The following is a 13,189-nucleotide window of genomic DNA, read 5'->3' as shown; positions in this document are numbered from 1 at the left end:
CCTTTAATTACCTGGCTTATCATGGCTGATCTTCTTGAATAAAGGTACCACATTTGATCTTCCAGTCATCTGGCACCTCATCTTTGGTCAATGCATTAAGCCAATGTATTTATGTATTTAAAATATTACATATTATTTTTGGGTCACGTTACTAAAACTTTGACAATGCAACCTGAAAAATATGCAATGACTAGTTCAAAAATTATCTCTACATTTCAGATTGAGATGTGAATGTTGAATTTTGGAATACCTCACCTGGAAAGGCATGATCAATGATGTAAATGCATTGGCAAAATTGATGAAGCAATACCTGCTACTATGTTGAGGCTCCAGCTATACAGGGCCAATTCCAGTGAGCAGACCACATTGTTTAGGTCCCTAACACCAAACTCCTAAAGCAGGTACTCTACTCCAAGGTCCTTTCAGGCAAAAGATCACCAGGAGGAAAGAAAAATTGCTCCAAGGATGTTTTCAAAGTCTTCTTGGCAAAACGTAACAGCCTAGCCTCCTTGTGGGGATGTCTCTTATTACCATGCCAACTTTGGATCCAAGTTGCCAACTTGTCTTGGATCCCATGGACTGTAACCTTTTGGACCAGCCTTCCATGTGAGACCTTTTCATAGGCCTTACTGAAGTTGGCATTCTCCCACTCGTTGTACCTCACCCAGGCAACAATGTCAACATTAAAGTGTTTAAGTTCTGGGCTATGATGGTGGTGTGACATTCAGTTCCGTAACTGTTAGGGCTATCCATCAGTGTAGTGAAATTCTAAGTCCCTAGAATCATTTTGATGAATGAAAATTGCCTGTTCATGTTTTTGTTTCTAAACATGGGGTGGCGGCTGCACATGGACTCAACAGAGTATGATGATTGGACACCATGTTTTGTTGCATGGACTGAACACATTCATATAATGGGCACAAACACTCACATATACTCTACTCACATTCACAAATACAGATGGTCATAGAATATTGGCGCTCTTAGCCTTGGACCTATTCCTTAGTGTCCTTCCCCAGCCCCTACCCTCCATCAAGACCACCAACCTCTTTCTTACATTCCCCTTCTCCCTCTGCCCTCTGGTTATTACTACCCAATGCATGCCATGTTAAAGAGAATTGGGGCTCAATGTGCAAAACACCCAAATGGTATCATCCTGTCAAGCCTCTACCTCCATTCTGCACCCCCAATCCAAACAGCAAAAGGCACAAATGACTTCCTCACTACAAATGACTTTCAATGCACTTTCTTCATTGTATAACATTCAGATCACCCACCTACTAATTACTTTATCAGAGTTCATGAGTGTTTCAATTGGCTTTGTTTTCAAATCTGGTTGAGCACCTTATTGATAAATTACTAGTTAATATTCAAATTACCTTTTCACTTTCATGTGCATCTTTACATCCAGGTATGAACATTATTAAAAATAGCATTACTTTAGAAAAAGATGGACAGCACAGAAGCAGGCCATTCAGCCAACTTATTCATGGGAATTTGTTCTCCACAGAACCAGATCTGTAAATTTAATCCATTTACAGTAAAACTCTGATAATCCAACACCCTCAGGACTTTGGTCTGGAAAATATTTGGGACCAATGGATGTTATTTCCCAACACAATTTTTATTCACTTTTTAAAAAAGGACGTTACACAGTGGTATAATAAATTTTCCAGTGGTAAGTTCAAAGGGAGCACGAGAACTGGGGCCCCAGTGAGTTGAAAAGGTACGCGGCAAACTTCACCTGGTGAGCCAGATGCCGGACCATCAGGATTTCTAAATACTTGTAGACAGAAGATATAGGAGTTACACTGTCGTCAGTATACTCCTTCTGACTTGTTTCCATCATCCGCCAATTCGTCAAGTAATAAATCAGTCCATTTACTTTTCATTAATACTTAACTACTCCTTACTTCCCAGAAACATTTCACTTTATGTAAACCTTAAGCAAAATGTAATATATAAATTGTATCCAATATATTTTTATTTGCACAACTGCGTTCCGCTTTTAATATAAGAAATGAAATCCTATAACGCCAGTGGAACAACAGACCGCAAACAAGAAATTCACACGAATGTGCGAGATGCAGACCAAGAGGGAATTTCCTCAATGGGCATCGAGTCAAACATACGAAATCGGCTCAGCCCGAAGCTCCTTTGTGATTTCCCGCAGCCCTCAGGTCAGAGCCAGCAGACGGTGCCGCCCGGAGCACACCCAGTGCAAGAGACGAGGGGCCGAGTTACACCGCCCGAGGGCCCAGCACTGCTCACGCCGTCTCCCGAGCGATAGCTCGACCCCTGACCCCGCTGACGCTCGCGCGCTTGCATCACAGCTTCTCGTGACATCAGAGCTGCAGCATGGCGGTCAAGGTGACACAACTGAGAACAACTATAATATTAGGGTTTAGAATAGTTGGAACTGAATAATTTGCGGGTTGATTTTCTACACTAATGAAATTGACTGCATTGTAAATCCTTGTATAAGATTTTTTAAAAATGAAAAGTGAATGCTAATCTTGTTTTCTTTTAGCATGTTGGTGATTATCGTTTCCAGGCCTTGCGCCTGCCTGGCCTTGAATTACCTTTAAAATAATTTTAAAATAAAGGAAATTATTAGTGTTGCTTAAATCTGAATGCAAAGTCTTAATATTGCAAGTTTTGATTTTGAGATTTCGTTATCTTCTCGCAGCAACGAACTGTTACAATGCAGTTCTTAAAATGCTTCATTTATGGTCCCGAGTCGAAAGAGCGAAATGTCTGTCGGAGGGAAAATCAAACCCCAGTTTCTTAAATAAGAATAGAGTATTTGAAAGTAGGCGTGTAATTTTGAAAAGAATAGGTTTTGATGAAGGATCATTCGCGAATCCTTTTGTTAAAAGGAAATATATTTCAAGCTTGAGTTATTAGTTACAAATAATGGGCAATAGATAACTAGTTTGAAGGCAATCTGTTGTACATGGATAGTGAGGAACTCCAATTAAATATTGTGAAATGGAGTACAATTGAATTTATCTTTTTAATTAGTTTGTTTGATCGTTCAAGATAAATCCTTATTGACAATGACACCAATTTTTTTTCAGGTGCAGTCAACAAAAAGGGCAGAGGCCAGCGAATTAAAGGCAGTATTTTTGAAGGTAATTGAAGTATTTTTGAAGCTTGTTTAATAAACTCTATATATTTATAATAATACTCTATATTTTAAGCTGCTGATGTGTAATGTTGATTTCACCCTTGGGGAAAATGATAATTCTCCTTTAGTCTGAAATACTATACTTTAAAGTTGCATTATAGTGGTTCAGTTTTTTTTATCATACTTATGCTAGTTCTGTGATCTAGATTTGTGAATTAGATAAAGTGAACTAGTTCAACTATCTTATTGATCATTGTAGGTTACGTCACTGTGCATTGGTACGATATTACCTTTATGTTTGTGGTGTTGAAAGTAATGAACTATTTTATAATGCACATCAGAATACAATATTTGATCAGTGTTTGAGATTTGAATTTGGTCTGTTTTAGAAGTTGGCTTCTAGCAAAGGGATTATTTAATTTGAATGTCACAGTCTTTAACCTTTAATATTCTGTTACATGGAACTAATTCTTTCTAAAGTTGGAATGTAGAAAGTAGTTTCTGGGAATTTTCCTTCCTCTTCAGTCCCTACCAGAAAAAAATATTTTTTTCTAATCCTGTACTCAGCTAAAATGATTTCATTGTTGAAGGCTTAGATGATTGGAATATAAAGCAGATTGCTGGTTTATCTTCTGGAAGAAAGGTCATTTTCTTTTGTAACCTTCACACCCAAGGAAGCATGATGTTTAACAGTCGTAACACTATAGAGGGTTTTAGTTGTACTGACGTTTTCAGATGACTCTACCAGGTCTCTTGGTATGAACAAGTTCACTTTGACCTGAATCTTAAGTTGGCAGTTTGCCATTTGTTCTAGTATTCCACTTGATTTTATAGCTGTGGATTCACCTTGTTAAATTAGAAACAGACAAAACTTTAAAAATGAGATCCTGTTTCCATTGCCTCCTTTTGTGGCTTATCAATGTTTACCCTCTGTATGAAAACCTTACCACTCAGATCTTCTTTAAATTTCTCCCCTCACCTTAAACCTGCCTGGCAAAAAAGTCTCTTAGTATATATCCTATCTGTGCCTGGCTGAATAATATAAGTGTTTGCAGAGAGCCAATCTTCTTTTGCAGGAATGAGATACAGTGAGACTTTCATTTTCTCTCAGATGGATATTGAAGTACAGACCCTGACTATAAACTAAATTTTACAGCACTAGTGAATGAAAAGGCAGCACATATTGTGCTCCTTTAGGTGGTACACATACTCAAATGATACCGGGAAGGCCCCTGCACAAGGATTTCATGGAAAGTTGTGAAGCGTTCTATATTTTGCATTTAAATTTTCTTACCTTCTCATGAATTTTCAAGTTAGTTGTGTTATCCATAGGTCATGGAGTTATATAGTATGCAGAAAGGCCCTTTGGTCCAATTATTCATGCGGACCAAGTTGTCTACTTGAACTAGTTCCATTTTCCTGCGTTTGGCCCATATCCCACTAAACCTTTCCTATCCATATACCTGTCTAAATGTCTTTTTAACATTGTAATTGTACCCGCTTCTATCACTTTCTCTAGTAGCTTGTTCCATGTACACAACTCCCTCTGTGTGGAAAAAGTTGCCCCTCATGTCCTTTTTAAATCTTTCTTTAAACCTGTGCCCTCCCCTACCCTGGGGAAAAGAAGTGTGACCATTCACCTTATCTTTGCCCCTCTTGATTTTATGAACCTCCATAAGGTCACCCCTCAGCCTCCAGTGCTCCAGGGGAAAAGGTCCCAATCTATCCAGTCGCCACTTATAGCTCAAACCCTCCAGTCTTAGTAACATCCTTGTGAATCTTTCCTGCACTCTTTCCAGCTTAATGACATCCTTCCCACGCCCAGGCAACCGAAGCCACACACAGTATTCCAAGTGCAGTCTCACCAATGTCTTGTACAGCTGTAACATGGCGTCCCAACTCTTGTACTTAATGTCCTGACCGATGAAGGCAAGCAATCCAAACACCTTCTTCACCACCCTGTCTGTCTGTGCCTCCACTTTCAGGGAACTAGGTCCCTCTGTTCTACAACATTTTTCAGGGCCCTGTCATTTACTGTGCAAGTCTTGCCCTGGATTAACTTACTAAAGTGCAACAGTTCACACTTGTCCAAGTTAAATTCCATTTGCAATTCTCTGGCCCACTTCCCAAGTTTGTCAAGCTTAGATAACCCTCTATTACTGTACACTACACCATCAATTTTGGTGTTGTCCGCAAACTTACCATGTTAACAACGTTGTCATCCAATTTGTTAATATAGATGACAAGCAACGGTGGACTCAGCACCGATCCCTGTGGCACACCACTGGTCACAGGCCTCCAATCTGAAAAAGAACTCTCCACTACCACCCTCTGACTCCTTGGACAAAGCCAAATTTGTATCCATTTAGCAAGCTCACCCTGGATTCCAAGTCATCTAACCTTCCAGACCAGCCTACCATATGGGACCTTGTCAAAAGCCTTGGTAAAGTCCATGTAGACCATGTCTGCTGTCCAGCCCTCGTCAATCCCCTTTATCGCCTCTTCAAAAAAAACTCATTCAGATCTATGAGACATGATTTTCAATGCACAAAGCCATGCTAGCTATCCCTAATCAATCCTTTCTTTTCCATAGGTAGGAAAATACATGAAGTCCTGAAAAGGGAATATAGGGAGCTAGGTAGGAAGCTGAAAAGCAGGACCTCAAAGGTAGTAATTTCTGGATTGCTGCCTGTGCCACGTGCCAGTGAGGGTTAGAAAAGGTTGATACGGCAGATGAATGCGTGGTTGAGAAGTTGGTGCAAGGGACGGTTTCAGATTTATGGATTATTGGGATCTCTTCTGGGGAAGGTATGACCTGTACAAAAGGGATGGGTTCCATCTGAACTGGAGGGGGACCAATATTCTTGCCAGCAGGTTTGCTAGAGCTGTTGGTAAGGGTTTAAATAAGTTCAGCAGGGGGATGGGAACCTGAGTGATAGGTCAGAGGTTGGTGTATTTAGTGTACAAGTAAATGCAGTGGGTAGAAAGACTGTGAGGAAGATTAGGCAGTTGAAAGGGCAAAATTGCAGTCAGTTGCATGGGCTGAAGTGTGTCTATTTTAATGCGAGAAGTATCAGGAACAAGGGTGATGAACAAGTGTGACGTGTTGGCCATTACAGGTATGGCTGCTGGATGTTCTGGGGTTTAGATGTTTCAAAAGGTATAGGGATAGAGGTAAAAGAGATGGGGGAGCGGCTTTGCTGATCAGAGACAGTATCACAGCTGTAGAAAGGGAGGATGTCCTGAAGGGATTGTCTACTGAGTTAGAGTGGGTGGAAGTCAGAAACAGGAAGGGAATCACTCTATTGGGAAGCTTGCTTAAGGTTTAGAAAGCAAGGATCAGACAGTGCTCTTGAGAGTTACAAGGTATCCAGGAGGGTCAGACAGGGCTCTTGAGAACTCCAGGAGGGAGCTTAAGAGTGGAATTTGGAGAGCCAGAAGGGGGCATGAGAAGGCCTTGGCGAGTAGGATTAAGGAAAACGCCAAGGCATTTTACATATATGTGAAGAATAGGAGGATGTCTAGAGTGAGGGTAGGACTGATCGGGGATATAGGAGGAAAACATGTGCCTGGAGTCGGAAGAGGTAGGGAAGGTCCTTAATGAATACTTTGCTTCAGTATTCACCTGCGAGAGAGACCTTGATGTTTGTGAGGATGGAGTACCACAGGCTGATATGCTAGGGCATGTCGACATGAAAGAGAATGTGCTGGAACTTTTGAGAAATATTAGGATGGATAAGTCACTGGGGCCAGATGGGATATATCCAAGGTTATTACAGGAAGCAAGGGAAGAGATTGCTGCACCTTTGGCGATGATCTTTGTGTCCTCACTGGCCACAGGAGTAGTGCCAGATGATTGGAGGGTGTCAAATGTTGTTCCTTTGTTTAAGAAAAGGAGTAGGGATAACCCTGGGAATGACAGGCCAGTGAATCTTACTTCAGTGGTGGGCAAATTACTGGAGAAGATTCTTAGAGACAGGATTTATGGGCACTTGGAGAAGCATAGGCTGATTAGGGACAGTCAGCATGGCTTTGTGAGGGGCAGGTCATGCCTCATGAGCCTGATTGAATTCTTTGAGGATGTGACAAAGCACATTGATAAAGGTAGAACAGTGGATGTGGTGTACGTGGATTTTAGTCAGGCGTTTAATAAGGTTCCTCATGGAAGTCTCATTCAGAGAGTCAAGAGGCATGGGATCCAGGGAAACTTGGCTGTGTGGATTCAGAATCGGCTCACCCATAGAAGAAAGAGGGTGATCATAGATGGAGCGTATTCTGCCTGGAGGTCAGTGACCAGTGGTGTTCTGCAGGGATCTATTCTGGGACCCCTGCTCTTTGTGGTTTTTATAAATGACTTGGATGCGGATGTGGAAGGGTGGGTTAGTAAGTTTGCAGATGACACGAAGGTTGGTGGTTGTTGTGGATAGTGTAGAAGGTTGCCATACGTCACAACAGACATTGATAGGATGCAAAGCTGGGCTGAGAAGTGGCAGATGGAGTTCATCCCAGAAAAATGTGAAGTGGTGCACTTCAGAAGATTGAATTTGAAGGCAGAATACAAGGTTAATGGCAGGACTCTTAGCAGTATGGAGGAACAGAGGGATCTTGGGGTCCGTGTCTATCGATCCCTCAAGGTTGCCGCACTTGTTAAGAAGGCGTATGGTACGCTGGCCTTCGTTATTCAGGGTATTGAGTTCAAGAGCCGCCAGGTAATGTTGCAGCTCTATAAAACTCTGGTTACACCACAGTTGGAGTATTATATTCAGTTCTGGTCGCCTCATTATAGGAAGGATGTGGAAGCTTTAGAGAGGGTGCAGAGGAGATTTGGCAGGATACTGCCTGGTTTGGAGAGCATTTCTTATGAGGATAGGTTGAGCGAGCTGGGGCTTTTCTCTTTGGAGTGAAGGAGGGTGAGAGGTGACTTGATAGAGGTGTCCAAGGTGATAAGAGACATAGATTGAGAGGACAGTAGGAGACTTTTTCCCAGGGCGAAAATGGCTAATGTGAGGAGGCATAATTTTAAGGTGATTGGAGGAAGGTATGGGGGGGTGTCAGAGGTAAGTTTTTTTTTGCACAGAGAGTGGTGGGTGCCTAGAATGCACTGCTGGCAGAGGTGGTGGAGGCAGATACATCATTTAAGAGACTCTTAGCTAGGCGCTTGAATGATAGAAGAATGGAGGGCTATGTGGGAGGGAAAAGTTAGATAGATATTCGGCACAGCATCGTGGCCGAAGGGCCTGTACTGTGCTGAAATAATCTATGTTCTATGAATGCTGGTAGATGCTGGTCCTCAGAATCCCCTCCAGTAATTTTCCTTCCACTGATGTTAGGCTCACTGGCCTGTAGTTCCCTGCTTGTCTTTGCAGCCTTTCTTAAATAAAGGCACGACATTAGCCACCCTCCAGTCTTCCAGCACCTCAAGCAAAGCAAAGGAAGATACCAATGTCTCTGCCAGGGCCCTTGCAATTTCTTCCCTAGCTTCCCAGAAGGTCCGAAGATACACTTGGCTAGGCCCCAGGGATTTGTCCACTTTAATATTCTTTAAGACCGCCAGCACCTCCTCTGTTGTAAGATGGATACGTTTCAAGACATCACTATTCATATCCCTTGATTCCTTGCTTGAACTTCTCACGAATTCTTTGTTCATCTCTGGTTCTTCCTTGTTTTTATATTGTGGCACAGATAGTAGAGCTGCTGCCTCACAGTGGCAGATACCTTGGTTCACTCGTGACCTTGGGGTTCTGTCTGTCGAGTGACCCTGTAGGATTTTTCTGTGAGGACTGATTTCTTTCAACATCCCAAAGATATGCAGGTTGGTAGGTTAATTGACCACTGTAAATTGCCCCTAGTTTTCAGGTGAGTGGTACTATCTGGTGGTTGATGAGAATGTAAGGAGAGCAAAAAAAAGAGATTTATGTAGGGTTGATAGTTGCTGTGTAGTAATGGGCTGCAGGGCCTATTTCAATGCTGTATCTCTCTCTGTCTGTGAAACAGTGGAAAGGAAGTAAACACAGTTTTTCTGGTGCCATGCTCCAGCATTTCAATATCCATTTGAGGAAGTTCAGTTGCATAACACTTTTTTTTTGTGGTGTATCACAATTAAAAAGCAACTTCCTTTCCCCCCCCACTGTGAAACATGGTAACAATCATTTAGGGGTTGAATTGCACCACTCAGAAAATTTGACTGACACCTTGTTGTCAGTCACCTTTGTAACCATAATGTGATGTCAAGCAAGGAATACATGTGATCAAGTAATTCCACTTGCAGTGCTTCTTTTGGAATGTTGTAGGGGAACTAGGGCCGTGTCCTAAGATGACAGTCGTTGGCGTTCCCTCAAATGTGATCTTGCAAGACTGAACCTGAATGTCTAATTGGTGTTGTTAGTCAATCATCATTGTACTTCATTGTAGGGAGCCCTTCATAGTTTATTTACTTGCAGATGAAATGTTTGGGACCTTGATTATAAAATGATTACAGAAGGAATAACACTGTGACGTTAACAGCATACATAGGTTACTTAGTAACAAATGTATTGTGATTTCTTTGCTGAACATTAGGTAGTCTTATATTGCAAGAAATATTTCCTCTGACAAATGAATTCCTATGATTAAAAGAACATATTTTTCATTTATGTTGTACCTCCCATGACATCAGGAATTTCCCAATTGTTTTACAACGAGTAAAGTGCTTTTAGTCACTATTATATCACAGGAAATAACTACTTAAGAGTAGTTAATTTTTTGTTTTCAGGGTTAGCAGTGAGTTGTATTTTCAGTTAAACTTTAATAGCTGGAAATTACTGAAGCGTGTGAAATCAAAAGAGTTGATAAGTTCTGCTGAAATTCAGTGAGATGGCCTTGATTTGTCATAGAATCACAGAGAGATACAACACGGAAACAGGCCCTTTGACCCACTGAGTCCACACCAACCCTCAACCAGCCATTTACAGTAATCCTACATTAATCCCATTTTTTTCATTTCCCCCACATTTTCATCAACTTCCCCAGTTCCTTCCACTTACTTGCACACTAGGAGCAGTTTACAGTGGCTAATTAATCTTCCAACCTACAGTATGTCTTCAGAGATAGCACCCAGATCAGGACTGAATCCAGGTCTCTCGTGCTGAGGCAGTGGCTCTAGTCGAGGCACCACTGTTATTTTACTCTTGTGTTAGCAGGCACGTTTGTTGCCAATTTAAATTGTATGGGTTCGAGAAGGATTTACGAGCTCAGCTGTATTTAGTTATTTGCATATTGCCTAAGTTGATCTAACGATATTGTAACTCTAGCTAGCTGGCTGTGCTTCATTCTAGAGGAGTACAAGGCTAAATCTGTTGCTTATTAGAAGGGCATGCATGCTTGGTCCAAGTTTAGCATTGTACAAAAGTTGCTGAACCCAGTTCAGTATGTACTAAAAATTAAACTGATGTGCTAGGGCATGCAAACGTGAGGAAAGAGGATGTGCTGGAACTATTGAGAAACATTAGGATAGAGAAGTCACTGGGGCCGGACAGGATATATTCAAGGTTATTACGGGAAGCAAGGGAAGAGAGTGCTGTGCCTTTGGCGACGAGCTTTGCATCTTCACTGGCCACAGGAGTAGTGCCAGATGATTGGAGGGTGGCAAATGTTGTTCCTTTGTTTAAGAAAGGGAGTAGGGATAACCCTGGGAATTACAGACCAGTGAGTCTAACTTCAGTGGTGGGCAAATTACTGGAGAAGATTATTGGAGACAGGATTTATAGGCATTTAGAGAAGCATAGGCTGATTAGGGACAGTCAGCATGGCTTTGTGAGGGGCAGGTGGGTCAGTAAGTTTGCTGATGATACAAAGGTTGGTGGTGGTGTGGATAGTGTAGAAAGTTACTGTAGATTACAACGGGATATTGATAGAATGCAGAGCTGGGCTGAGAAGTGGCAGATGGAGTTCAACCCAGATAAGTGTGAAGTGATACACTTTGGGAGATCGAATTCGAAGGCAGAATACAAGGTTAATGGCAGGACTCTTAGCAGTGTGGAACAGAGGGTTCTTGGCGTCCACGTCCATAGATCCCTCAAGGTTGCACTGCAAGTTGATAGGGTTGTTAAGAAGGCGTATGGAGTATTGGCCTTCATTAGTCGGGGTATTGAGTTCAAGAGCCGTGAGGTGATGCTGCAGCTGTATAGAATTTTGGTTAGACCACACTTGGAGTATTGTGTTCAGTTCTGGTCGCCTCATTATAGGAAGGTTGTGGAAGCTTTAGAGAGGGTGCAGAGGAGATTTACCAGGATGTTGCCTGGATTAGAGAGCATTTCTTACGAGGATAGGTTGAGCGAGCTAGGGTTTTTCTCTTTGGAGAGAAGGAGGATGAGAGGTGAATTGATAGAGGTGTACAAGAGGATAAGAGGCATGGATCGAGTGGACAGTCAGAGACTTTTTCCCAGGGTGCTAATGGCTAATATGAGGGGACATAATTTTAAGGTGATTGGAGGAAGGTATAAGGGGGATGTCAGGGGTAAGTTTTTTACACAGAGAGTGGTGGGTGTGTGGAACACACTGCCTGCAGAGGTTGTGGGGGCAGATACATTATGGACATTTAAGAGACTCTTAGATAGCCACATGAATGATAGAAAAATAGATGGGTATGTGGGACGGAAGGGTTAGATAGATCTTAGAGCAGGATAAAATTTTGGCATTGTGGGTCACAGGGCCTGTACTGTGCTTTAGTGTTCTATGTTCTAAATCTTAGTAATCTGGAATAGTCTGTCTTTTGAGCATTGATTGTCAGTGGAGGAAGCATAAAATTGTTCAAAAAAATTGGGAGAAAAAGGAAATTTCAGCAAAAATTTATTTTAAATGCTTTCATTAAAATTACTTTTATAACAGCCTGGTAGCAGGTTTATTTGAATGTAGTTATTTGGGATGTAAATGCCAATTAACTTACTGAGCTGGATGAATGTCATTGGCACTGGACTAGGCTACTGAATTGGATGCCATATCAAAGTAAGATGGTTGATTCTGCGGAGGTGGAAAATATGTACTACAACCTGTGGTTAAAATTGCAGTCACTTGGTAAGAGGTTTAATGACATCTGCAGCAGCTAGTTTTCTGCAACCACCGCAATTGGAGAAGGTTAGGAGGAAAGAGAGGATCTGAGAGATTTAATGATTGGAAACATTTTTTTTAATATATCTTTATGGAATTAGTACATCGTAAAGTAACTCATGAGAGTTGCAAATTTAATCTTTGTTTTTCTCAATGATTTAAATGATGATTATTGACTAAGATGTGAGTGAATGGTGGGTTACTGGGATTGTTTATCAGCCCAGATGGATAACATTTATAGTTAAAGAGATAAATACTAATTAAAAATGAGCTTCTGAAATCCTTATGTAGATTTATACTATGCATATTGTTAAAGTCTGTCACATGCATTTAATAGTGATGATCAATGGTTATTTCGAGTATCATAAAGAAATTTGGCTTATTATAATTGTGCTGACTCTTTAGAAGAGCTATCTTGTTCATCTCATTTTTCTGCTCTTTTGTCATAGCTCTGCAAATTTGACGTCACTTTTAGCCATGTGGTGTTTGGATGTTCATAGGGAAATTTTAATGTCATTTGTAATTCATCTTGATGTTCCATCATTCATTGCAGGAAGTAATCTAATAAAATGATGATTAGACTTGCCCTTGCACGTATAGCTTTTTGCATTTTTTGCAGGACAAACTGTTGAAAGTTTGAATTGAAAATGCCACAGGAAAAAGTATGGATCTGGGAAATGAGTGGAAAGAGTTAAGCAATTAAGTATCTCCTTAAGGAATAGATTGATAAGGAAGTGTCAATTAGAATGACTGACACTTCAGAACTGAAGTGCAGGGCCCTAAGGACCACCCTCCCTCTCTACCATCTTTTTGGCTAATGTGCAGTCTCTGGAAAATAAAATTGAATACCTCCGAGCAAGACAGCGGTACCAGAAAGACATCAGGGACTGTTGTGTACTCTGCTTCACAGAGACACGGCTCACCCCCAGCACTCTGGAAACAGCGCTCCAGCCTGAGGGCTTCGTCTACCACATG

The 13,189-nt window shown here is 41.4% G+C and overlaps 1 protein-coding gene across 1 annotated transcript in view; it reads left to right on the top strand.

Annotated features, from left to right (window-relative positions):
- The first annotated feature begins 2,317 nt into the window (after positions 1–2,317).
- Positions 2,318–13,189, top strand: part of slc25a12 (solute carrier family 25 member 12) — an 84,916-nt gene continuing 74,044 nt past the window's right edge. The window contains exons 1-2 of the mRNA XM_052027390.1: positions 2,318–2,370; positions 3,081–3,134. Of these exons, the coding sequence (XP_051883350.1) occupies positions 2,359–2,370; positions 3,081–3,134 (66 nt within the window). The 5' untranslated portion in view covers positions 2,318–2,358. The remainder of the gene's footprint in view (positions 2,371–3,080; positions 3,135–13,189) is intronic.

This window comes from Pristis pectinata, chromosome 1, assembly GCF_009764475.1.
Source record: "Pristis pectinata isolate sPriPec2 chromosome 1, sPriPec2.1.pri, whole genome shotgun sequence".
Taxonomy (NCBI): Eukaryota; Metazoa; Chordata; class Chondrichthyes; order Rhinopristiformes; family Pristidae; genus Pristis; species Pristis pectinata.
Note: the sequence above shows the minus strand (reverse complement) of the source record. Positions and strands in the feature narration are given on the sequence as shown.